The sequence below is a fragment of the Genypterus blacodes genome, unplaced genomic scaffold, assembly GCF_046128005.1.
Source record: "Genypterus blacodes isolate CSIRO-AG114 ecotype Tasmania unplaced genomic scaffold, CSIRO-AGI_Gbla_v1 ptg000133l_1, whole genome shotgun sequence".
Taxonomy (NCBI): domain Eukaryota; kingdom Metazoa; phylum Chordata; class Actinopteri; order Ophidiiformes; family Ophidiidae; genus Genypterus; species Genypterus blacodes.
Window position 1 is genome coordinate 372,021 of NW_027466935.1, and position 27,498 is coordinate 399,518.

At 44.1% G+C, this 27,498-nt stretch overlaps 1 protein-coding gene across 1 annotated transcript; it reads right to left on the minus strand.

Annotated features, from left to right (window-relative positions):
- Nucleotides 1–15,398: 15,398 nt before the first annotated feature.
- tmem38b (transmembrane protein 38B) lies at nt 15,399–22,193 on the minus strand. The gene is made up of 6 exons (XM_076163731.1): nt 21,726–22,193; nt 18,104–18,260; nt 17,231–17,415; nt 17,052–17,139; nt 16,777–16,894; nt 15,399–16,272 (listed from the first exon to the last, which is right to left on the minus strand). Exons 1-6 carry the CDS (start codon nt 21,847–21,849, stop codon nt 15,985–15,987), a joined length of 960 nt encoding a protein of 319 aa, XP_076019846.1. The 5' UTR covers nt 21,850–22,193; the 3' UTR covers nt 15,399–15,984.
- Nucleotides 22,194–27,498: the final 5,305 nt, after the last annotated feature.

Sequence of the window (27,498 nt, forward strand, 5' to 3'; positions counted from 1 at the left end):
CTCCAAAGTGAGCACACGACACAAGCATGTTTGAGATCCACAGCCAGAACCCAATCAGGGAAATTACATTACAAGTATATTGTACAGATCTTAATCTTAATATAATTTTGTGTGAGGTTTTTCCAATTTCCAATCAACTTTGGCGCCTGGATTTCTCTAAAAATCTATAAATTTGGAGGGCAGGAGGAGGACAGGATTCTTGTGAACCCAGTCAGAAACCAAACAACATAACAGAATATTGATTGTGCTCAAAGTCCAGATATGCTTGTTGCTTGGAAGCAGCATTTCACGTTGTCAGATCGGGGGTTGTAAACGTTGCGCTGCCACCTGTTTCCCCTGTCCTTTCCAGACATTTCCTCTCTGTCATCCTCTGCATCCTGTTCTCCTCCTCGCTGTGAAGCCAGCCTTTACTCTTCATCGCTCTCTCCACCCGCCCAGCGAGAGGCCCCTCTTGAACAGAAAAATAACGGCCGTGCAGAAACACACCAGCTTATCTCCACCTGCTCTACGGCGACGCACTGTGTAAAAATAATCATTGGCCCTGCCGTTATCGATTAGTCAGTAGGTTCTGCGACGTGAAAACAGCAGCAGCCACCTTCTCTCTCGCTGAGCCGATCCCCCTCTTTGTTCTTTCTTTTCTGTCTGGTTTCTAATGTATTCTACCCCTTGCGAGGCCTCTAGCCAGCCTCGCTCTTATGTTCCTCAACAATGGGGAGGGAGGAGGTCACTTGATGCCTCTTTTATGCTCTCCTCCGCTCGCTCTTGCCCTCCTCATATTCCCTTATATGTTGTGTTCTCATCTCCTCTTTCTTCTGCCTTCCACTTCTCCCTGACCCTCTGGGCAGGGTCGTCCTACCAGGCTGCATCTGAGTGCTCTCTCTCCCTCTTTCTTTTTCTCTCTCTCTCTCTCTCTCTCTTTATCTCTCTCTCTCAGGAGAAAGGAAAGCTGATTACACAAGGCAGGCAGCTTCTTCAATCTTCTCCAATGTGATTTGTTGTTAATACAGAAATCTTAGGAAAATGATTAAATGTTTTATTGGAATGTTTGCTGGCAAATGCTCCCAACTGCAAATCTCTTTATAATCTCTTCATAATAGGTAAACGCTTGTGCACAGACATGATTTGATATAAACTATATATATATTTATATACATTTGACCTTCCAATCTTGTTAATCATTCTAACTTGTGCTCTGGCCAAGTGGACTCTGGAGAGTATAAATCATATCATCAATGCAATCCTGATAAAATACGGCTACATTTAATAAAATCAATGTAATCTCTCTTCTCTGCCTTCTTCTTCTTCTACTTCTACTACTTCTTACCATCCAGGGCGGCTCCACAGCATGTTGAGTCAGCACAAGAACTCGCCATCAGGTTCCTGATCGACCTCGCCTCAACCTCTCCTCCGCCCCTTCATCTCCCCGTCCCGGTCCTGGACCCCGCTGGCGGCCGTGATGAATGATTCATCCGCCCGGCAAAGGTGCTGACTCATCGATGCATTTCAGCTCCATATTTCCAAAGTGGGCAGGAGCTAAACGGTTTTACCAATATCGTCCTGCCGGCCACAGCCACCTTCTTGTTCTGCTGCTGAATATGCAAAAGAAGGGAAATAAAGTCAGTGCAACTCATAAAGGCCTATGTGTGTGTGTGTGTGTGTGTGTGTGTGTGTGTGTGTGTGTGTGTTTATGGAGATACTTTGGTGTTCAAGCAACTTATTACAGCTTGTGTATCGACATCATTCTTTATGTGTGGGTGCATCTGTGTGTTTTATCAAGTGTTTGCCTCATTTCAGTTAATATAAATGCAAAAGTGGTCAATCAAACACAGTATTGGTGATGTGAGTTAGTTTGTTTATTCACAATACACACTCACACACACACACACTCACACACACACACATACTGACACACACTCTAAGCTCAGAGTGTGACATTTTGAGTCGAAGGACATTTTAGCTCTGCTCCGCTGCAGTGGGCAAATGGTCAATAGCAGATTTCTTTTCATCTCAGAACAGTATGTAACGTATGTGTGTGTGTGTGTGTGTGTGTGTGTGTGTTTGGGCAGTGTGTGTTTCTGCATTTATATGTGGATCCAATTGTACTCTACAGTATTCAGGTAATATGCACGTCTGTGTGTGTGTGTGTGTGTGTGTGTGTGCGTGTGCGTGTGCGTGTGTGTGTGCGTGTGTGTGTGCATGTGTGTGTCCTTCACCTTTTCTGACAGTTATTATGGACATTTCAAATTCTGTGCCAGCCTTTAGATTGAGCGGGGGGGATTACTCATCGGTCTCAGATATTGTGCTCCTCGCCGCTGCTTGGCTTTGCGGCTGACTTAATGAGAGTGGAAGGCTTTGTTGTTGTGAATTTCTCTATTCATCCAAAAGAGGCGGAAAGGTGCTCCGGCAAGAAGACAGAAAAAAATATAAGGTAGCTACTCTCAGCTGCTTTTCCTGGTGAAAGGGAATGACAACTAATACCTAAGGGCACTTCCTTATCTCCAGCCTGTCAACACACAGCCGCCATATCATTCACCAAGAGATTTACTCCATGGGAAACAGCTCCCACCAATGGGAATAAGCTCTTCCTTGAATTCTCATATTGAGACTCTGTAACCTTTATTATAAACTGTTTATAGGAGAATGCTCCTTCACTTTGGCCGGCGCTGAGACTTTCTTTCATTTCCTGGTTTCAAAGCAAGACTGAGATGTTCTCGGCTTAAAAGGAAACAGGATGAGGTGAGGAGGCAGGAAGCGCAGTGAGGGACAAAGATGAGATTATGGGGTGAAGAGAGAGAAGATCAGGTTCAGATTCAAAAGATGTGCTGACCGCAGGTAGTGTTATTAATGTCTGTGTGTGTGCTTGTGTGTGTGTGCGTGGGTGTGTGTGTGCAAGAACATTGCTTTCTCAGCTTTCTCCAGTTCCTGTGTTGAAGAAACACACTTTGAATGATGTAGCATTTTCAAGCTGAGCTGAAGCTTTTTTCCTGATGTTCTTTGTGCACAAGCGGGGATATGAAGATAGGAACAACATTCCCGGATGAGATGACTTGATGAATGTTTGAACGTGACACATGTCAGCAGGCTCAAATTACTATTGAAGATTATCCATCCAATCCATTAATCGACCACAAGATCTCTGACTTTGCTGTGTGATTTTTCAAAGTGACATTTCCTGCTGTGAGTGTGGATAGGTTAGGGAGCCTCCAGTGGATGATCACCTGTACTACATCAACAATGGCCTCCTTACACTGATGGGATGATGAAGGCTGCCTTCACCAACTGTAGATCGTCGAGGCGACAGTGTTTGTATTGCAGTTATTAGAATGTGCTGTTTTACCTAAGTGGTGGTTTACTCAATATAGCAGTGAACTTTTAAAACTGGAAGTGAGCCAAAAACAACTAACACCCAGAGAACTATTCGCCTGCCAATCCTTCTATAAGCTGTACTTTAGAGGTGCTTTGAGGTTAAAACTACATTACAAATGCTCACTTTACATTTATTCAACTCCCCAAACACAACCGCCTCAACCACATCCTGCAAACATAGACTGAAACCACAGCCATAAACTGAAGGAAGCAAACTTGCACCGTGAGATTCGAGTGTTATTCCCGCCATATTGAGGAATCTCACTATACAGCAATGAACTCAGCTCAGAAAACTGTCCACTGTGCGCCACTGCGCTGTGGCAAATTCCTGATGAAAGAAGACGGTCCAAAACAATTCCCCAACAAAAGTGTCTCACCGGGAGAAATCGATGTCTTTGTGTCAAATAATTGAGGTTTTAAGTGATTTTTGAAGACACCTGGCCATTATAAGACATATATACATTTATATTCAGTTTACAAGTTTTACAAATTACCCTCTTTTTTCTCACATGTGGCACATATTGGACAAGCACAAAAAGACAAGGAATTAGGTATTCAGGCCTTCTATGTAGAAAAATATCTCAACCAACACAACACAGATGGGAATCAACCTGCTGCTCGGACTCAAATGTCAAACAATGTGACACCATTGTACTGTGACCAGATATAAACAATGGACACTTGCCACATGCCATATGTCACATGGTTGGTGGACCTTCACAGGGGACACTTAAGGGACATCCTGTTTACTGGGCAGAAGACTTGTTTGCAAATGAGGTGTGTTTCAGGTCTAAATCACGTAAACAAAGACACAGATATGAGCAGTTTACAGAAATGATGTAATGAAGCTGTCAAACTTGCTTGTAAACTCTGTCCACTTGCTCAAGGCTGCAAGAGCTCTTCAGGCTGAATGTCCAAAATCCTGAACCTGTCAGTACCAGGTGCGCGCACACACACACACACACACACACACACACACACACACACACACACACACACACACACACACACACACACACACACACACACACACACACACACAGACACACACGCACACACACACACACACACAGACACACACACACACACACAACTTGGCCTTTAGAAACAGCCAAATCTATCCTACATCATTAAAGATAAACACAGTCCTGAGAAGAACGTTTACTAAACCGAATGAGTTCCAAATCCACAAACCAAAGAACGTAGAGTTAAATGTCACATAAAATCTTGTAAGACATGTTATCGTTTGTATTTCTAAATGTGTACATACTAATGAGGCCAAATGCAAATGAATCTTGAATGAAAAGAGAAGCTTTTCCCCCCATGTTTCTTAGACACAGTAGACAATACACAGTGATATTTATGGACCTCTGCCTTCATCCTCTGTTACTTTCACTGTCTCTTCTCCCCGGTAACACCAAGTCTTGTGGTCTATGTCTGATAATGACAGTGATGATGAAGTATTGGGGACCTGTTAGTCTCCAGAGCTCGGAGTGGCTCACATCCACTTCTGGCTCGCTCTCGTATGATTGGTCGGCGAGTTAATTGCGGAGGTCACGGACGGATGGGGAATTGAACTTCTTCCTTGGAGACTCCAAAAACTAGATCACTCAGCCAGAGCCGGCATCATTAAAAGAGAAGCATCACTTTGATATATATTAAAAAGAAACTGACTGATGATGATTTTTTTTCTTCTTTTGCAAAAGATCAAACGCTGATTTGAATTTGAATGTATGTGATATGTGTTCACATATATATGTAACAGAGGAAACAAAGTGATGATTACTGACTTGTTTCCAATTAATTATGGAATCATCTTTAAACTCTAGATGCTGAATATCTTGCATAAAGTGATTTATAGCTGCATTGCAATCAGAGCACGTAATACTGCTAAGGTTGATAAACAATAGTGACACAAACACTCTGGTGGCTTCATGTTGGAATTTGAGTGTATAGTGATGTGTTCTGTGTATTTTAGCATAGCACAGTTAAGGTTTCCTATTCTCACAGAATATTTGCCTACTTCAGATCTATATGATATCTTAATGAAGTTCTAATTTCATCACACAGGGGGGTTCAGTTCTCAGTCATTATCCAAACAGTCCCCTGGGGTTTGATTCTCAGCTTTTCTAACCAGGAGTTGAAGGATATTTGAGGAGAGAGAGAAACGTTACAGGCCAAAACGTTTGACCAGAAGTGGTGATTACAGCGCCACCGCCAGGGCGACCGATACTGAAACGTAATAGCTTGGTCCCCGGATCACATCCTGCCCCACAAACACGACTGAAAACACACACCTCCTTGGCTAAAGTAATTATCCGAGCTGTTGTGCCTCTTCGCCGCTTTGCCCCTCAACCTCTCCACTGCCACCAGGGTCCAGGCCGCTTCTATAGGTCCCCGGGGAGCTGTCGGTTTATTGAGACGGAACATTTCCATTTTGCTTGTGATGTTGTCCCTGATTGAAGCATCCATGCATCTGTCTCAGCTGCTCCTTGGGCTCTGTGAACAGCCACTATTAGGAGCAAAAGAACCGTAACAGAGGAACTGATCTAGAGGTGTTTACGTATCTATACAGGCATTTAAAGGGATGTCACGTTCATCCTCACAAACTTCATATTCAACAGACTTTTTTGTCCTTTTCGTCTTGAGCTGTTCTAAGTCACTCTGGCTGCCTATCAGCCTTTCACTCAGTCTTCCTCCCAAACTGGTCTGATTGGCTCCTAAATACCGAACATGTTTCATATTTGCGCTTTGAAATCAGCGAGGCCACAAGAGGCTTTTCAGGCAGATTGATAGAATAAAAATACACTCCTCAAAATCCTCCCCAAAAAAAAGAATTGTGACTTTGCAAATGCTTGTTGGAAGAGAGGAATCAAGCCTTAAATCAGCTTAATTATCTTGTACTGTGTCAGTAACTTAAACACACAGATCTAACACGCAGGCTGTACTGCCAGATGTCACCTAGATGCCTCTTAGTAGCTCTGATGCTCTTGTGTTTCCTTCTGTTTCGAGCCTGCATGTGTCATTTTAATGGCTACAGGCGAAATCCAAATCACTGCCACGTCAAGAAAGACATTTCCTAGATCAGACGGATTACTGCTCTAGAACAAAATAGGTAAAACTGCGAAAATAACGAACCGCCAGTATATGCTGGTTAAGATCCGGCTAGATCCCTGTATCTTAATGAGAACAAGCTCTCAGCTCACACTACCTCCACCAGAGGGAATATAAACTTTTGCTCTGCGCCTTAACATTTGTCCTCAAGTCTACAGCTGAGATTTAAAGATAACAGCCCCTGACATTTGTCCTTAAGGTACGTTTTAGATAGAAGTACCTCACATATGGACTAAAGTCGTAATTCATTACAGTCTGTTCCTTCCGGCCTCTGCATTTCACAACATTGGTTTCCAGAGAAAATATTTTGTTTTGCGTAGAGACCTTATCTGTAGTTTTGTTGGAGGGTGGAGGAGACATTTTGTTTCCTCTTCTGGACGAGCTTGACTAAAGGTTCTTAAGTTTCCACTGTGTCTTTGAACAGAGGCGGTTGTTGGACGCCACCCAACAGGGTGTTTGGTGTCTGGACGCTCTGTTGCTCCGAGTCAACGTGAGGCGCATGCAGGCATGATCATGTACCAGCACTGGGAGGAAAATGTAAACAAAGAGATGATTTAGTGGGTCATGATTTGTATTTAGATAAAAACCGAGCCAAAACAGGAAGTACGGTGATGGTACTGCAGACCAGGCCGCAGTGGGCAGATTGGCAAGCAAATGATCCTCAGCAACAGACACACAAGCTTGAGTCATTCCAGGCCATTGTCCACTCAGTTTTATTTGTATTCAACCATGATCTTGTTCTTCCAGTGTGTCGTACTCACCTCTCCTCTGTTCTTGTCCTTGTGTGCTCTCGCTGGCCCCGCCCTAATTACTTTGACCTGTTCCTGATTTGCCTCAGCTGTCAGCCATCCTCCCTCGTTCCTTCTGTGTGTCACCTGTCTTGTTTATGTGATGTCTTTGTTTTGTACATTTGCTTCGAGTAAAGACTTTCAGAATTAAACATGTAGTTGTGTTATGAGTCTATTGTTTCTTGGCACCTGGGTCCCACTGTCTTTGCTACTGAACTCCCACTTCCTCACTCCCACTGTCTCAAAAGCAAGAATTTGTTGTTAATTTGGACCACAACACACTGAGACATGCAGAAAAGTTCCTATATTTGCTAAGAAGAGACATTTGGAACAAGCACGTGCAGGATCTGAGTATCTGAAGTAGGAGCAAAACATTGAACATGATTGAGCAGAGGCAGCGATGCGTCTATATGCGTCTCTCAAGGATGATCCCATTACTCTGAGACCCTCGGAACGCTGGGAGCAAAGCCAGGCCGAGCTTCCCCCTGGCATCCAAGGAAAAAACCAGCCTCATTGTCCTTGGTCAGCCTGGACTACGTTGTCCTCAAACACGCAGTTTAAGGGCAGCATTAGGATGGAGCACATTCACTGCTGTGATAGATAGAGGTGACATATCAGCCCAGAGGTTTTTCAGAGCCAAAAATTACAACATTCCTTTTTGTTATTGCGCTCACTTCAGGACAGGACCGGCTTTGGTCCCCTCGTCCTGTTTGAAGGTCCACGCCAAAAATGAAATATACAGTGTCTGAGAGGAACATGACTGGTGGCTGAGACTTGTGTGTAAAATCCAACCACAAGTGCAGCTTTCTCTTCACCACAAGGAATAAAAGGAGTGTTTACTGTGTGAGTCACATCCACAGTAGCTCAAAACTGGATTCATTTAAAACCTGAATCTGCCTCACGTCACCTTCCTCCTTAACTGCTGCTTTGGTGGCAGGGAACTAGTTTATCTGTGGTGTGGACACTGATGTTGCTCTTAGATAGATATGAGTCAAATAGAGCGCTCTTCTTCTGCTGCTGGATGAAAATAGTCCTCTTGCCTCGGCACCCGTGATGGAGGAAGTACTCAAGGCCTTTGCTGAAGTATTGCATGGATATAAAGTCCATCACAAGGACAGGCTTTTCAACTGACTGACTAGGAAAAAGAAGGAAATGGACTGAGAAGGAAGGACAGCAGAAAGGATAGATGGAAGATAGCAGAGGGAAGGGAAAAAGAAAAAATGTGGATGTATGAGGTGTTTAAGGTTCAATCTGAATCTGTATCTGTATCTATAAATATAAATATGAATAGTTGAGTGTGAAAAGACATATTTTGCTCTATATCAGCATGTTAATATAGTTCCATTGTGAAGCTTTTCGCAGCGTTCCCCATCGACTGTCAACAGTATGCAAATGAGCCATGGATCTGATAGGTTGTCACGTCCGAGGAGGAAGCTCACCGCATGTCAACATCATCGTCATGACATCAGGTGACACGCAATATTCTGCACTGATCCTCACCGAGGAAAGAAGATGAGGTCGCTGCAGTATGACTGACATGTGAACGACTTACAGGTGCGAGAGAGAGAGAAGCAGTTTGGTGCAACATGGCTCCTCCAAACATCACATCCAGCCCAACTATAGACTCTAGAGATCAGACCAGAAAAGGCAAGACTCTCAAATACCAAACAAATGAATGTGAAACAAAAATAAAGCCGATGTGTGAGATCATTTGATATCATGTGGTTGATACAATTGTAGTTATATTTATCTGTCAGAGTGTTTTCTCCACCAGCAGAAGCAGCAGCAGCAGCAGAGAGAGAGAGAGAGAGAGAGACAGAGGAAGAGGACGGTCAGTCTGGAGCCCTTGGCCTTCTTCTCTTCTCTCATGGTTGGACTTGCACATTCCATTCCAGAGGCAGGTTGGCCTCAGTGCCAGGGTGAGCTGGAGTAACAGATGGTTGCTGGAGTAAGTCTCTCTCTCTCTCTCCCTCTCTCTCTCTCTCTCTCTCTCTCTCTCTCTCTCTCTCTCTCTCTCCCTCTCTCTCTCTCTCTCTCTCTCTCTCTCTCTCTCTTGCTGTGTGTGTGTGTGAGTGTCTCACAAAAAAAAAACCCAGCCGCTGTTCTCATGGTAACACTATCTGCCAAGTCTGAAGGATTGGATTTTTACAGGACACATGAGCTCAGCACCAGTAGCTGTGGACAGTCTGCTCTCTCTTCTTCTCTCCTGCACTCCGTCTCTTCTTCTCTTCCTCTGCCATACCGGGATCACATTGTATCCTGTCTCTCCTTCCTCCTGTCCTTCACTCATCTGTCATCACCGCTTCTGGAGTCAACGCTCCTTCTATTTTTCTCCCATTTTTTTGATGTCTTATCACGCAGAATGTAAAATCCTCACGGTGACTGGGCGCTATCGTTTTGGAGAGGATAAATCCAACTCCGATCTAATCTCCTGCATCTGCTCTGCTATTGTTCCTCCTGCCTTTGTTTCTCTGTATCTTCAAACCGCCTCCACTATATCATGTTCTCACTGATTGTCCTATTGCAGGATTGATGGTTTCAACTTGGGATACTATCACTCACCTGAGAAGAATGGCGCCCCCTTGGGTGTAAAGTTCTTGAGTGTGATTTTCTGCTGTTAATCGAGGACAACACACACACACACACACACACACACACACACACACACACACACACACACACAAACACGTGACTTCAGGATATGAGCTTTAAACAGGCACAGCATGATGTAGGAAGCACAGCCAGCTGTTCTCTTTGGTCCCACTCAGATTTCCACAGTAGCAGTGTGTGTGTGTGTGTGTGTGTGTGTCTGTCTGTCTGTTTGCTGATTGCACGGTGACCCATTGTGAATTCTCCCCCCCCCAAAAAAATCCACCAAAAAAAATCAAACGCAAGACCGCACACTGAGAAATTTGCCCACCTAACACACTCCATCAAGGACGGCAGGAAAATCGAAGGAGCGTCCTGTCAGTTAAGAATGGATGCTGCTTCCTGTGCTCTTTGTCATCTTTGCATCCACAAGGTGAGCTTCCTTGCTCCCTCTTTCTCTCTCTCTTCTTTTGTCTCTGACAGCATTGTAAATGGAATGAGTCTGGTTGCATTGCTGTATTACGGTGGGATAAAGTATCAGTGCTGGTAATCTTCCGTGGATTAATGGCTTCTTCTTTATCTGCTGCGGCTGCTCCGCTCAGATGTCTGGCCCGACCAGGAGCCTCCTGCTGGAATACTAATGACAGACAGACAGACAGCTCCTGCTCTCCCTGTCCCCCTGCCACAGCCCAGCCTCGCCTGGAGCTGTGGACTGTGGGGGGGGGGGGGGGGGGGGAGAGAGAGAGAGACACACAGCACGTATAAGCAGGGACAGCAGAGGAGATTGCAAGTGTTTCAATTGTGTGTGTGTGTCTGTCAGAGAGTGTGTGTGCATGTGTGTGTGTCCCCCCCCCCCCCCCCCCCCCCCCCCCCCCCCTCCGAAGACCCTGTCGCCTCCTTTGTGAGATAGTCGCTGTCCTCCTTGTCCTGGCTGACACCTGCTTTGCATACAGGAGGGGCCAAGCGGAGAGGAGGGGCGGGGCCATGCACGGCGGCGACGGTGCTTAGAGGCGGAGGCAGAGGCGGAGGGCGGAGGGCGGAACGAGGGTCCCCCAGGAGGATGCAAGAGAGGGGACACAGTGGGAGAGAGAGAGACAGAGAGGGAAGAGGGGAGAGCGAGGGAGAGATGGAGCAAATGTGAAATAATTAGGAGAAGAAAATGACGCAGACTGATGGAGGGAAAGAATGAAAACACATTACAGTGACTGGACCAACGCACTTTGTTCCTATCAGCAGATCTTTAGAAAAACAGACATTCATGTAGCAAATAGAGCCCTGCATGTGTGCGGTTGAGTCATTGTGGCGCGATAACTCCAATTCCATTTCCTCCATAAGGTCACGTTTACCCCATACAGACCCTGAGCTAAGAATATCTACAGTAAGTCTTTCATGAAAGGGGAAAAAAACCAACACTGAACGCCATCTGCTTCCTCTGTGAAAGAAGAAAAGGAGAGGAGGAGGTAGAAAAAAAAGAAGGAAGAGGAGGGGGAGAGACAGAAGCACATCATGTACCAACTCCTGGCCATGTGGACAGAAACGCCAGAGGAGAACAATGGAAGACCTCATTTCCAAGGTGGAACAGGAACCAATACGAGAGCCGTAAGCGCCGACAGAAGACGAAAAAAGGATCCGATTGAAGGTTTAGGGAATGAAATGAAATGTCAGCATCTGTAGCTGCTTATTAACGGGACCTCAATACATCAAGCGGCTGGGAAAAAGGTCAAGATATGAACAAAATATGCAGAGGAAGGGAGAGAAGAAGAAGAAGATTCACAACTGAAATGGAAATTGGAGAAACTGAACTGAACAAAGTCGTGTGTCTTTACTGACTTGAATGCATCTCTCCACAAATAATGTACCATTCTGCATCACAATGTGTTGTGTATTCATGGAAGGATGCTATGTGTGTGTGTCTGTGTGTGTGTGTGTGTGTGTGTCTCTAATGTTTTGACAAAGCAGCACTCAATAAGTTACAAACATTGTGGAACATCTCCAAAGGTCACACCATCTCCTGCACATTGTTCAGAATCTCCAGTTATCTCCAGTTATCTATCAGTTATAATTTGTTTTCACTTTACTTATAAATAATAACTTAAATGTGGGTCTGATCTTCACCCCAACCCCCTTTAGCAGTCAGAGCCTTCACCAAATGTTTCCTGTAGCTGCTGATCAGACTTGCACAGCGCCGAGGAGGAATTCCAGACCTTTCCTCCCTATACGAGCTGCTTCAGGGTCTCCTCGGGTCGAGCCGTAGCATCTGGACTCAAACAAAAACAGTTCTGTTCTCACTCCAGGTGATCCAAGTGCTCACTGTGACATTTTGTTACTTTTTTGAAATTATTCTTCCTCAAACTGTGACTCTTCCTCCATACAGCGCTTCACAGTTCAAATGAGATGTTGCTGTACGGTAATCAAACATCTCCTGGTGCATTTCTGTAACCTTAACTTTGGTTCAAATGTATCCTTTCTCCTCGCTGTAAAACATTTGGCATGATGTGCAAACACGGATCCAGCGGATAAATATGACGCCCACCTAGTTTGATGTAACTTCATCTTCACTGTCTGTCTTAGTATACTGCACGAGGCTGCGTCTCCATACAAAGAATATGTCAAGCAACACACTCTCACTCTCTCTCTCCCTCTCTCCCTCTAACCATTTTGGTTGTGCTTCTTCTCCTTCTTACAGCTGTTCTTTACAAGTCAGATCTTGAGTCATGGTAGACAGAGGCTTTCAGCAAGCCTGAAGAGAGTGCTCTGTGTGTGTGTGTGTGTGTGTGTGTGTGTGTGTGTGTGTGTGTGTGTGTGAGTGTGTGTGTGTGTGCGCGCACGAGAGAGGTCATGCACACAACATCAGCACTGTCATGATGTCCCAATGTGACTCCCTGCTCCTACAAGTCCCCACAGTTTCTTGCACACACACTCTCTCTCTCTCTCCCTCTCTCTCTCTCTCTCTCTCTCTCTCTCTCTCTCTCTCTCTCTCTCTCTCTCTCTCTCTCGCTCTCTCTCTCTCCCCCCTGATCATCTCCCTTCCTCCCTCCTCCCTCAGTTTTTCTTGGTTTGGTCCCAAGCTGCTCTGCGCTTTCATCTCACTTGAAAAGATAACAAATTGGAACAGTTGCATCATCCTCAAAGTGAAAGCTGTTTTGGAAAAGCCTGAAGTTATTGGTAAGAAGATTTGTTTTGCATTTCACTGCAATGATCTGTTAAGTGAAATATATTTGACTGATACTCTCTAAACAAAGTTGATCGCCTCTTGAAATGCTGCACAATGAAAAGAATCATTAAAAAGAAATTAATTGAATGAATTGATTGATTTAATTTTACAGTGACAAAAAATATACAATGGAAACTGAAGCTTGTGTCGTTGTCGGGTGGTTACTAAGGTACATGTGGCACTTGACAGAGCATTCTGGTCCCCTGGTGGTCCCAGGACCCCACTATGAAAACCACTCACAGTATGGAGGGTTGAAGTGGAGCGAGTACACACGGCCCCACAGAGAATCATGCTAGTGTCCAGGCGAGACAAAGGTCCAGTGTGTGACATCATACTTACACATCTCTGAATCAGCTGAGTCGGAGCAGGTGCAGGATCACCAGCAGTAGATTGCATTTCAAGGATTTAATTGGCCTCTAGTACGGCAAAATGTCAGCAAAACGCACAACTGACCTGAAATGTCTCCAAATTAGTATTGATGTCGCTGTTGTTTAGTTGTTTTTGTCCAATCAGCTTTTGTCATCTACACTCTATGTTTGGTTTTGTCTGAATTTTGAACACAGATTTATATGCAGTGGCGGCAGAAGTGTGAATGTGTTAGCAGGTCATGTTCCCTCAGGAGGGAGAGAGGAAAACAAAGGACTGTGTGGTTGGAGGGATTTGGCGTGTGTGTGTGTGTGTGTGTGTGTGTGCCCCAGAGCTCTTTGTGCCTTTCTGATGGACGCAGCCTTTGCTGCCACTCTACATGTCACATACACATGCACACGGCAAGAGCACGAACCTGCACACAGCTGCACAAACGTTTTTGCAATGCCTAAGAGGACACTGCATCAACATATAACCCCAAATCTATCCCAGGCTGGAGTCTTTACCCTAAATTAAACCTTTTTCATAGAAATATCGACCCCACCTTCTCAAAACCTGATATGTCCCCACAAGAATAGTGCAAAGTATGCAGACAGTCCTCGCAAGTGCAGCTGAAGCACAACACACACACACACACACGTGCAGGCAGCTACCATTGGTTCTCCACAGAGGGGTCCCCTCCTGTCCTGTCCCTTCTTGTCTGCAGCTGCTGGCCAGCCTGTCACTTCCCAGACATCAAGCCATTGGAGATGATGCCTCCTCACGCCACCAAGTGGTGACCACGCGTCCTGCATTACTGCACAAACAGACAGATGTTTGGAGACGTGTGTGTTTAAGATGATAGTTATATTGAACCCATATCAAAAAGCCAAACTGTTATAGCCTCATATTCCCTGTATCTTTGTTTTTGATAAATCCAAACAAAAGCCAGATGTGCTACAATTATTCATATAGGTTTGAAAATTGTTTACACAAACGTCCAATACCTGATCAGCTCTCACCAATCCACTACAAAAAGCAATGACATCAGTCACCATCCAACATGCTCTGATTAGGAACCATTACTGCACTTTACAAGCACAAAACAACTGAAGTCCAGCGTCTACAAAGGTCAAGATCCAGATATTCTCTCAGGATTACAAGTCAAAGCTACAAAGGAAGTCGATATTGAACTGGGAAAACACCCAACAACTGGAAACCAGGGGAAAGCTGGGGGGGTTATAGATCTAGACCTCATTAAAGGAATCTTTCTGGAACTTTCACTCTCTGAGCCGTCATGTCATCTGCCCTGACGTCCAATGAGGCGCTGAAAGGAGGAAGGCTACACAAAGTCTTCATCCTTCACGTTGTCTATCATTTTATGTGGATTCGCTGCGAGCCAGTGAGATGATCAGTCACACACACGGGCAAAGCAAATTTTACAGCAAAATACTTCAAGTAACAAGCCTATAATAGACATGCGTATATGTCTGACACCTGTGGAGAGAAGAGTATTAAAGGAAAGTACATCACCTCACCCAATACTGCTTTTGATCATCTTTGAGTGTCTCCTCTTTTGTCTTCGACGCCCCATCTGTTCTTACTTTGTATTCACGGGGGGTGAGGGGAGGAGGTTTCACTGTTTGAGGTTACACAGATGAGAATTGGGGTGGATTTTGGGAGCGATCTCCAACAGCTTTTCAAAGAATGCGAGGTATCAATCAGTTAATGATGTCACACTGATGCAATGTTTCAGCTTACAGAAGCTTCGTCTGAACCTCTATTGCTTTTTACTGATTTACTTTCAACCTGCAGCTGATGTAGAACTCACCTGTACCTAAAAGAGCCGACACAATAACCTATGACCAACAACACACTGTAGATTTTGTGTAAAACTTTTTATTCTCATGCTTTCAGTGGCATTCACAACGAGAATACACTAAAAACATGTATTCCATTTCAGATGGTTTTTCCTTCCAAAGTGCAATAGAATATATAGAATATGTATATAATTAAACATCTGAGTTGTGATAGAATAGAATATCTCTTTTACAAAATGTTTATATTTCCGAGTAGGAAAATAGCATTTATACAGAGCAGAATATACAGAAAGAAAAGATCAATAGACATTCACAGATCATCAGGTGCACAGCACTGTGTTCCCATAACCAGGAGATAAAACAGGATTATCAATGTATACCTGAATAAGATCAGCATCCTTTCATTATAAATATATATCAAAATTGAGCAAGACTCTAATCCCCCCCCCCACCCACCCACACACACACACACCCACAGTGTGATATTGTCTGATCACATCAGTATAACCAAATATCACAGTTAAGATTGGGGTGATTATCCCAGAATAAGGTGTAGGGTTGTTTGGCGTCAGCTCTGATTCAAATTCCATTTCAGCGGTTGGCTTTAGATTCTATTTGAAGAAATCAAACTTGACTTGGAATAATAAGTCATACACCTCAGTGTAATCAAACAGAAAGACTAAGAAACGGTCACACAACCCTGCTTAGAGGTGAAAAGGTGCTACAGGCAGAGTTTGGATGAGTTAGTCTACTTGCACTTCTTTGTCTCTGCGTTCTCCGACGCCTCTTTGGCTTTGGGGGATCCGTTCTCTCCTTTAGCAGAACAGGTCGGGCTGCACTGCCCCGTCGCTCCGTTCTCGCCAGACTCTTTGTCGGCGGCAGCAAGCCCGTTGCTCGTCCCGTTTGTGATAGATGCTTTCCTAATGTCGCCAGTGAGGGCGGCGTAAGGGGAGTGGCCAGTGAAGAGGGTCTTGTAGATGGCCGACTCGATGACAGCAAAAGGCGAGGTGGAGGACCCTGTCAACATCATTCTTGACTGTGAAGAGAAGATGAATATTTATGAATGAAGTATACATCTACACAGGACGACACTGCAGCTGTGTATGGCCTCTCTTTGTGAGTGAGCTTGTCATGATAGGGACCAACATCAAACACTGAACATCGGCTCGGACACAGCTCTTGAATCTGACGCAATCCCTCATTGTTAACTTGACATATCAGAGCTAAAGAGTGTGATGAGTATCCCAGTTGAAAGAAGACATTTTAGATTTATCTTGTGTCTCAGTGAGGGGCACGAGTTTCCCAGAGAAAAGGAGAGGATGATGCAAGCTGATGAAAATGATGCAAAGCCCCCGGCCCTGTGGGTAATACCCGGCTAATGTGAGTCACCACAACTAAAGCTACAAGGGAGGGAGGTCATTTAGAAGACAAGATTGAGGCCAAGCAACACAATGGGAGGGCAAAACTATTTAATTACATGTTATAAACCTTAATAATATACCTCACACGTCATTAAACATTTCGGGGTGCGATTCCTGACCTTGTTGACGACGGTGAAGGTGGTGTAGATCAGCATCAGGTAATGTTTCTGGACAGGCAGGTACCTGGTGTGCTGCAGAGCGAACAGCACCGCCCCCACCAGGGTGATCTTGGTGGGGCTTCACGAAAACACACACACACAGATCATGTTAAAAGGGAAAACTATAGCAGAAATAATAGTTTGAGATGATGACAGAGGCGCTGCATTAGATAGATATGCATGAATTAAGAGACAGAGATGAGTGTTGTGATGCGGGACGGTCCTGTGAGACTTACTAAGACATTTTCAGAAGCTCGTTGGTCTCTGGTTTCCACACTCCGCGAACAAGCTGCTCAAAGTTGCTGATCAGACCGCCACCGGCACCTAGAGGAGACCCACAGTCGCACTTCAGACTCATAATGAAGCTTTGAGAAGGTATAGGAAGACTGTACATGTGGGTCTAACAGCCGCTGACCTTTAGCCCACCCGTTGGCGATCATGACCATCAGGCTGTCCTTGTATTTGCCGTGAGCCTGGACGACGCCTCCCAGCACCTTCCACGTTCTGGTGACCTCCTTCATTGCCGACAGCACCAGCCGGAGAGGCAGCAGGGCCGCGCAGCAGTACGCCAGGTCCTGGGGACAGTAGAACACTAGGTACCTGGAGAGACACGTGAAAACATATGGCTTGAATATATGACACGCGCACGCGCGCGCGCGCACACACACACACACACACACACACACACACACACACACACACACACACACACACACACACACACACACACACACACACACACACACACACACACACACACACACACACACACACACACACACACACACACACACACACACACACACAATGTCAATGCAAAAAAGTGCAAATGAAGTGCAGGTTTCCTCCTGCTTACTTATACAAATTCTATGCTTGGTAAACAAATGAAAAGATGCCTGTCAGTATGTTAGATCCCTCAGTTCACCAACAGAGGGCGCTGCCTCTTCCTGTGAGATGAGTGTAGTTATATTTGGCTCCAGTAGAGGTTACCAAGGCTTCATATTTAGAGCAGGGAAACCCCATGAAAAGAGTTCACAATGGCTCCTCTGTTGAACTGTACAGAGATTCATGAAAATTACAAAATTGTGTTTTTCTTGGACTAGATAAAAGAATACAAATTCTATTGTGTTGTTTCCATTTTGATTTACTGAGCCGCAGAAACATGGACAAGGAAACTTTCACAAATCATTCTTGCATCCTCTCCACTGCCCCATGCTCCCCTCCTCACACACACACACACACACACACACACTCTCTCTCTCTCTCTCTGCATTGCTCAGATATTTACCAGATGATTGAAGCGAGCAGCACGTTGGTGCTGTTGGACAGCGGTGCCACTGCGGGTTCGGCCATCATGATTCCAGACAGCACAGCGCCGCCGAAGCAGAAGAGCATGGAGCTGAACCAGCAGGCCAGAGGGCTCACCCGGGACACCGCCAGAGCTCCTGCACAACAAGGAACACACATTACACATCAGGATTATAACCGTTAAGCGTCTATTTTCCATGCAGAAGAGGCACTGATCATGAAATCTCAAGTCTGTGTAAACAGGTAATATGCTGTAATCTGTATTTTTGTTGTTGCAGACACTGTTATTACCATAATAAGCATTAAGAACACGACGTGACAACTTTGCTGACTCATGACTGGACTTGACATACTGTAATTAGAAGAAATGTGGAACTTGACAATTATACGTATATATCATAACCCTGGCATTAAATGATAGAATATAAGCTGCATTGGGACTTGTTTAGGACCTGAAGTTTAGGACTCGTGACTTGACTGTCTGGAGTCACATATTGAATGCTTACTTGTGAGACTTAGTTGTGACTTGGTGCCACCTCCACTTAGAAGAGGACGAGGGGACAGAGACACAGGTCGTCTCTGTATAAATATTAACTAGTCTAGATTATACAAACAGAAAGGGATCTTGTTGAGGTTCAAAGTGCAGAGCTGGAGTTCAGTTGGAGCGCTGACGACATCGATAACAGATAACTATCAGGCCTCTCTGTGCTCCGCCCTGATTAAAAGGGACACTGTCTTCCTTTCTTCCATGAAAATGCTTCAGGCACTGATTACATGACAGGAGCATTTAGTTCTGAGCAACATGTGATCACAGATAAAGCATTGTATTGATTAACACATTTCATTTGGTAGAATAAGCATGTGATTTGCGTGACTCTGGGTCACCCTGAGTCACTGCTGTCCTAGAGCACCATACTGGTAATCTGAGGATTACACACAGATTAAAGACTCCAGGAGAGTCGTTGGAAAACCAGGAGGATTTAGGACGTCTTCATATTCCTCTGCAGACGCTCCTTGTTAGATTCATTCAACACTTACTCTGTCCATATTCAGTCTATCACTGATTAAAAGCCAGGAAAATGTCAAATGCGCAATTGAATTCAACATCCAATCAGAATGAATTGGCCAATGTTTATAATTTTCATTTTAGGATAGTTATTATTTTAATTGGGGGACATTATGCAGCCGCAACATTCTGGATTATTAATACGCCAATGATCTGATACTATAAAAAGTAAATACATGATTTCATAAAAGTAAAGGCCATGACAGAATTCACTGTTGTGCCCTCCAGAGACATGACATCATTGTTGCAACACTGATGGCTTGGTGACATCATTGTTCCTTAAGTTTGATGACGCCACTGTCATCTAATTAAAAGTAACCAGGAGGGGCGGAGCCAGGATTCACTCTTGAGCCCTGCAGAGAGAAGTTGTTGACTCGTCTAGTGTTTGTTGAAACACACCTGAACCGCACTGAGGCCCCGCCCCTGTTTTCCATCGGAAGACCACAGATTTAACAGTAAAATTTTACAACAATCCATGCCAGACCTGATGTGCCTGTTTCCATTAACCCCTTCCTTTTTCTCTCTTTGTGTCTCTGTTCAGTGTTTACATTGTGAAACAGTCACTGTACGACAACAGAGGTTTCCCTTCACCACTGTGGTGAGCAAAAATCTGTTTTGCTTTTTAAATAGCTTCTATACACGCATGAGACCAGAGATCTTTACAAATGTCACAAAGTTGAGTCATTTCACAGTTTAACCCAGTGACCATATTAATTGTGACACCTTTTAACCCTCCATCTTTCCTCCAACCCCACTCGCATCAACCTCACATCTTCACCTCCACTCTGTCTTCCCTTTTACGGCCTCCAGCTCCGTTTCTCTCTCTCTTTGCCCCTCTATGGCCAGGGTCAGCGTAGGTGGGGACCAGTGGATGACCCTCCAGGCCTCGCTCTGCTTATTTCTGGCTCCAGCGGCTCACTGATTGACAGATAGCCGCTGGCCCGCTTGCACGTCCCCGTCCTTCCAATTCCAACACAATCCGTTTACAGCAGTGTTTAGAAAAGAGCTAAAAATAACTGCTGTGTAGTGAGAGAGTTAAAGGCAAATTGGCATTTAATACTCTACCCAAATGCTCAACAGCAACTTGTGTTGTTTTTCAGAATAATGTTTAAGGAGCGGACTGTGGAAGTGTTTAACAGATCCTTCATTGTCTAAATTTAGACAGCGCTCCCAGAATGGATGAAGATGATTTACAACAGGCCAGTAGAGAGGGAAAAAAATACTTTACAGCATTCCTTTCCTTTCAAGGGTTAAGAAGAAGAAGAAGAAGGTGGCACGTCCAAATGTTGTGCGTTGGGTTTGAAAGATGCATTTTTATAAACTTTCATTCTTGTCTACATCCTTAAATGTTGTCCACACTTTATAATAAGGAAGCACAAACAGGAAACACACTTATTTTTCTATTTGGCCGCCTACATTCCACACACGTTTCCAAATCATATCAGTTGTGCCAGTCGCTGCAGAGCTCCGGTGTCACAGCACAGATAAATGAAAGTGCTGCACACACCCAAGGGTGACAACAGGATTTTGTGTTGGGCTTGCTGGCCGTCGGTATTTTGGGAGTCGTTATACGCTCATTTTCTATCAGTTAAGAAAGGAGATGGATGAGATGAGAGCACATAGGGTTAAAAGGTCACGGGAGCTCGGATGCTTTGCGAGGCAAGTTTTAAAATAGGTTGTTGATGTACAGTGGCGGGACTACAATGGAACAACATGTGCACTTGAGCATGTGTGTGTGCGTGTCTGCGTGTGTGTGTGTTTGGAAAGGGAGCCCTCAGTGCAGTAAAGCCCACCTGTCCCTCTTGCCAGTATCCCAGTGACATAACACATTTGGCTCTGTGCCCGACTTTGCTCTAAAGTCATACAAAGGCCTCTAGCTGAGTACATTTGGGGATTCAAAGTTGGGGATTTCTGCGGTTGGCATTATTGTGCTTCTGCAATCAGATCGATAAGCTTTTATCACAGTCATTTGGGCTTTGGAGCAGCGATCTAGAGAGCTAAACATCTCGTCTTTTTAATTATTGATACGCCTCTGGCTCACAAAATCAGATAACACACTAATGTCTACAACCATTCATGTTCACCACAGGATAAGATATAGTACAGGCCGCACAGCTGCACAGGGGTGGGCACGGACGTAATGTACAGTTTGAGAACCACCAGTTTAGTCTATAAAATGTCAATAAATAAATAAAATTAATGAAAATACTAAATAAAATAAATTATTGACAAAAAAAAGGAATAAAAAAAAGAACCAATAATTTATCCAAATCCAACGACTTATAATTAGTTTTTTATTTATTTAGTTGAATATTAAAAATGTTGACAACTTATATTAATTAAGTCAGGTACCACAGAACTGAAGTTACCATAAGAAAATAGACTGCGCTACATTGTTATGGAAACAATTAGCTGAAGTTGGCTAAACTTTCTCCACTTTTCTGCCTCAGACTGTGACAAAGTAAAGACTTCTTGTAGTGTCAAAGTGTGTATATTGTGCCGTTTCCAGCCTCTGAACTTGACCTGAGCCGCTTACCTGGCTGCTCCCGCAGAGCCATGATAGAGACAGTATAGTGCGCCATGTCAAAGTACGGGAACATGGACAAGTTTGCCAGTCCGTGGGACAGCGCGTCCAAATTCAGCACGTGGAGTATATCCATAATGTTGTTTTTGAAACTTTCTAGCAGGTGTAAACTGCTTTAGTTCAATCCCAGAGATGCGACAGGAGCGGAGAAGAGGCAACGGTCCAACTTAGAGCATCAGGGCGGACACTTTGGCTTCACAGGCGGGCTGCTAAGTCTGCAGCGAGCCGGTGGGACACACAGCTGGGGGGCCAAGTTGCTCACAGCTGGTTAGCTGGCTTTAAGGGTCCTCGCTCGTCACCGGGCAACAGATCTGTAAAGGTGGAGGATGGTCATCACTGGTGTTCGCTCATCAACGACGCTGTCATCAGCGCATAGGCGGAATTCCTGCTCCTTGTTCCGCCATTCTAGTGATGTGGCTGGAGGGGCTAAAGCTGCGCGCTGATTGGAGGAAAGAGAGCAGGGGAGGGCCAATCACGTGTGAGGGGGGACAGGCACGCACATGCACGCACGCGTACTGTAGGGCCCAGTGTTGTCTTTTAGAATTTATTCCATAAACTTGCAATCTGTCTTCGATTATCACAATAAATTGTGAAATTGGAGCTTTGATATGTTAAATCATTCCTGTACGAAGCCTATTTTACATCATATAACACCAGCATGCATATCATGTCTGGTTAAACAATGGAAGAACACATGACTTCAAATTATTTTCTAATATTTTTCAGCATTCAGTGACATTGAATACAATTGTCACACGCATTGCAATTACATTAGTTTGACACAGATGTGTTCCAAAGACAACATCAAACAACTGTACTACAGAGTCTGGAGACACTGTAATATTAAGGCTTTTTGCTATCTAAATATAAGGAATTACCCATGAATCAACGCAATGTATTAATCAAATATACATTTACATGTCTCTCAAGCTGTTGGTAAAAAAAATACAAAATCCTCATTAGTTAGTAACTTTTCACCCGTTTTTGGTCTAAGAGATGTTTCTATCATGCAACATTGCAGTGAACATGAAATAATGCAAAGTATCCTTGAGCAACTAATTGAGAAAGAGTCGGCGGTAGACAAACCACAAGCTGTCTCCTTCAGTGAGCTCTTTTCCTCACATTATCCTGTTTTTACGTTGTTTGGCAGTACACAGAAACCAGAGAGGTGTTGACACAGCAACGGTTATGAGCTCATGTTGTCACTACAGTGTCAGCTTGCAGAACAGCCATAGTACACCGTCAATGTTTACCATTTGTGTGTGTGTTTCAACTGTAACAGCACTGGGGCAAAAAACAGCAGTTCAGTAAGCACTAGAGCTTTAGGAGACCTTGTAAATTCACAATAAATACTGGATATTGCATATTGTGTTGGAGTTTAAAAGTAACCTGGAACACAACATAATTATAATAATAATTATTAATAATTTCACAAAGAACAACAAATGCAACATATTTAACGTTTTTGTAATTGTTTCATTCAAGAGACACCTTAATGACACCAAAACTACTGTCAAACAATTATTTGTAAACAGGAAAGTTATACATAATGTAGTCATTTTGATAGAGTTTTAAATTGTGAACCACTGCGTAATGGATTATTTGTTATATCGGGATGTACATTTTAGGGGTCACATCACTTTCTGAAAAGAGGGAGAGACGATGATGAGGATAGTAATGTAAAATGCACCTCTGGCTGGAACCTGAGCCTCATAGCCAGCAATGAGAGCGACACCTGGTGGAGGCTCCAACTTAGCTTTGTTTTAGATTTCTGACAAGAGACCAAGTCTTTCTTCATCCACACGGATCACTACTAAAGCAAGTAGAAACAAGTAACATCTTCAAGGATTTCAGTGATGAGATCCCTAGCCAGCAATTTCAACAAAAGTTCAAAGCTAGATTAGAGATAGATTTAGATCTTGTCTAGTTGGAGTTATCAACACAAGATAAAAACATCAATGTGATTCATGTCCGGGCAGTAACCCTGTATTTGTGGACAAGGTTCAAGGTTCAAACCATAAGTCTGTCGGTTAATGGATAGTGGCTCAAACCGCAATGACAAAAATGCAGGAAATCCTTTCCCCTGAATGAGATTTTGCTGCAGTGTTGTGAAGCCCCTAGGTGAGAACATGTAATGTGAAACAATGGCCACTAGATGGCAGTAGTAAAACAGGCATGACACGCTTCTACTGCCATGGTGTTTGATGGTGTATTTGAACAACCATTCAATAAAAGAAAGGTTTATAAATAGATGCATTAGCAAGGGAATAGTTGGACTACATGCAGGATATTATAGGTCATGTGTTTCAATATGCTTTTGACCATTATATTATTAGGCCAATTTATGTGTTCTTGCTATTGCACTGCACACATTTTTGTAATCTTTCATACTTCAACTTTGCTGTGTAACTAGTTCCACATTTTCTGACACACACACACACACACACACACACACACACACACACACTGACACCTGCTCAAACCCATACCAACCACTGAGCAAACACCTAGCAATCTAAAAATGATTAATTGTCGTAAATGTAAAGGACTTAGACCTCAGTGTGACCTTTTTCTGTGCCAAACGCCAATATAACACCATCCATTGGATGACCTGTCACAGCCAGAGGTGGAAATTTCCTTTCAAGGTGATGTGATTCCACCAAACCCAATCAATGACAAATGCATTGACAGCATAGGCGGGTTTCACGGTAATAGAAGAGCACTTAACATGGTCAGGTGATGATGTAATCGCACATTTAAAGCCAACACTCACAACGCAGCCCCACCCACGACCACTCCTGTATTTGTGTTGGTAGCCGGCACACTGGTGAGATGTGTATCAGCATGTTGAAACCTCTCAGTTGCCCATTGTGTCGTCACTGAGGGCTGTAGGTTATTTCTAAGGCCTGTACTTTAGATATCACCCAGTGATATAATATGTGACACCTCCCATAAATATATTATAAGACCATGTGGGCCTTTCAAGTTCATGGCTCAGTGCTTGTCGATGCTTTTGACACGCACACGCACACGCACACACACACACACACACACACACACACACACACACACACACACACACACACACACACACACACACACACACACACACGCCGCCCCCTGCCCTCCACTTCTCATCAGTATTCTTCCAGTGGTGCAGGATTAAACTGTATCCGCAGTGCCGACCGCCTCTCATTCTTTGGATTTCTGGGGCCCACCTCAAAGAGCCACGGACTAAAACTGGGAATTTTGAAAAAAAAACGAGAATCTTTATTCAATTACACGCTCGGCCTCCAACATTGTCAGTGGGGAGTTAGCCCCCTCAGACCCCCCCAACAGTGAGCCCACCGAGGAACTCATGCAGGGAGTTGGGATCATGGTTAGATTGGAGTGCGACAAGTTTTCCAATCTGGGAACGTTCCTTGTTGGTGCTGGTAATTAGAGGAAGGACACAAGTTTCTATTATATGCAGAATTGGGGCAGACTAGTAAATCAGGCCACTATATAAGTCATTGTCTTTGAATTCTAACCAGTCTACATGTATTTTGACATGTGAAGTACACATATCACAGTTCAATCAATTCATATAGGAGTAGGCTGTGTGTGAGTTAAAGCTGTGTGATGTTGGTATACGATTCACTTTGCATTTTGAGTGGAGTTTGGATGTTTGTCTGTTCTCCCCCCCACATGGTTTTCCTGTTCATTCTCAATTTCCTCCCACAGTCAATACACTCTCAGTCCATGTGCATTTCACACTCTTAGGAATCCATTTGCATTGTATTTGTGTGTTTATCTGCATTCCTCCTGACTGGGAGCTTTTGCTTTTTCCAGCTTTCTGGCAAATAAGTCTTTCTAGGAGGAAGGAGGACACGAGTACCTCTGCCAATGGAGGTGCAGGCACTCTTATTGTTCCAAATCCAGTATTATTTTCCATTTAATTTTACAGTCCAATGATGTTTATTTTTTAGATTTTAGTTGAATTTTGAAGATGTCAATACTAAGTAGATAATGAAGTCATCAGCAAACATACAGATGGTTTTCAGTTCCTCAAGCCCACGTGTACAAATGCACATATTGATGTCAAAAGTCACTCAAATGTAATCTTCAGAACAAGAACAGACAACTAGACAACACACACAAAAGCAAGATTGCACATTAAGGTCACAGCTGCACAGCAACATTATATCTGGTCAGTTTGTTGTTGTACGTGAAGCAACAGTGAGAATTTTGGGCACAGTGATAAAGAGGCAGCGTAGAACCATAAATCAAACCTAACCACGGTTCCAATCCATAATTTGTGTGTGTGTGTGTGTGTGTGTGTGCTTGTGTGTGACCCTGCAGTAAATTATTTTCAATGTAAACTTGATAGCTTTTCTCCCATCGGCCCAGGCAGGAAGGATAACAGAAGGTCACAGCCAGCCAGCTGTTTTATGTACAGTTATGAAAGCATAATATCTCACAATAATAACAGCAAATATGTGCTCAACCCTCATATTGCCTCATATTATCTCATTCGAAGCTCGACAGAATAAATTTGTGCTCAACCCTTGACAGTGTGTGATTGTTTAGATCCATGCAGTAGTCGAAGGAGTGAGTAGAGGTTCTATGTAGATGAAAGAATTTGGTTTCTATCTACAGTCGGGGGGAGGGGGGGTGTCTTGACGCAAGCAGCATGATGTCATTGTGTATCAAGGGTGGAATAAGGCATTGAGGCTTTTGTCGCTACATGTAAGTCCTCACATGCCTCCTTATGAAGTAGAATTTTGCAAAAAAAAAAAGACCTTGTGCAAGACGCAAGCTGCACTGACTCAGGCTCTTTGTTTGCACGGGGACAAAGGTGAAGGTTGTGTTTTGTCTTCTCGGTTCACTTCGACACTTCACCTGAAACCATTGTATTTTTCATTGATGTCTATCTTGTAGTAACTTCCTGCTGCCTTCTCACATCAGAAGGCTGGAGTAGCTGACAGAGGCTTTCAACTTCTAACTACTGTGGAATCAAAGCACATCATGCTGTGTAAGTGTGTATGCTCTTGCGTGTATAGTACCTCTACAAATGCACATTATGAGGCGTTGTTCCAGAGTTGCGCCAGACCTCTGCTAAAGTATGATCATGATACTCTGCCGGTTCTTTCTCTCCTCTGAGAGGCAGAATGGAGTAAATAGTGTCGCAGGGATCTGTTTACATCCACGTCTACAGAAGGCGCGGTGACTCAGGCGCCGTGACACAACACCTTCTCCTACTAATCCCAGGCTGCTTAAAACAGAAACGCACCATCCTGCAACATTTTTTTGGTGGCGACAGCAAGCAATCCTATCAGGTTTCGGCTGGCGGCGGCCATTTTAAAGCTTTTTGAAGAAACACGTGCACTGGCAGAAATGATTAACCTGTTTGCAGCGGTTTTTGTTTCCGTTACTATACACAAATGTTTAAAATGAATTATTTCTGGGTCGGATCAGCTTGTAAGAATGTTCCAGCGTGATTCATGTCAACAACATGACAAACTGCCGATGTTCCTCTGATTGCCATCACAAACGAAATGAAGTTAGTTTCACAAAGCCTTGCTCGTCTTCCCCAGAGTACGTTGATGTGAAAACAGGACCGCTGGCTGCTTCATAACAACTCAAAAGGTCAAAGGGCGTCAGGATCAGCTCCCATCACTATGTCACCCCACGACCCTCCGCTTCTCCAGGTTAACTCCACCATCCAGCCGAATACAATCACTTC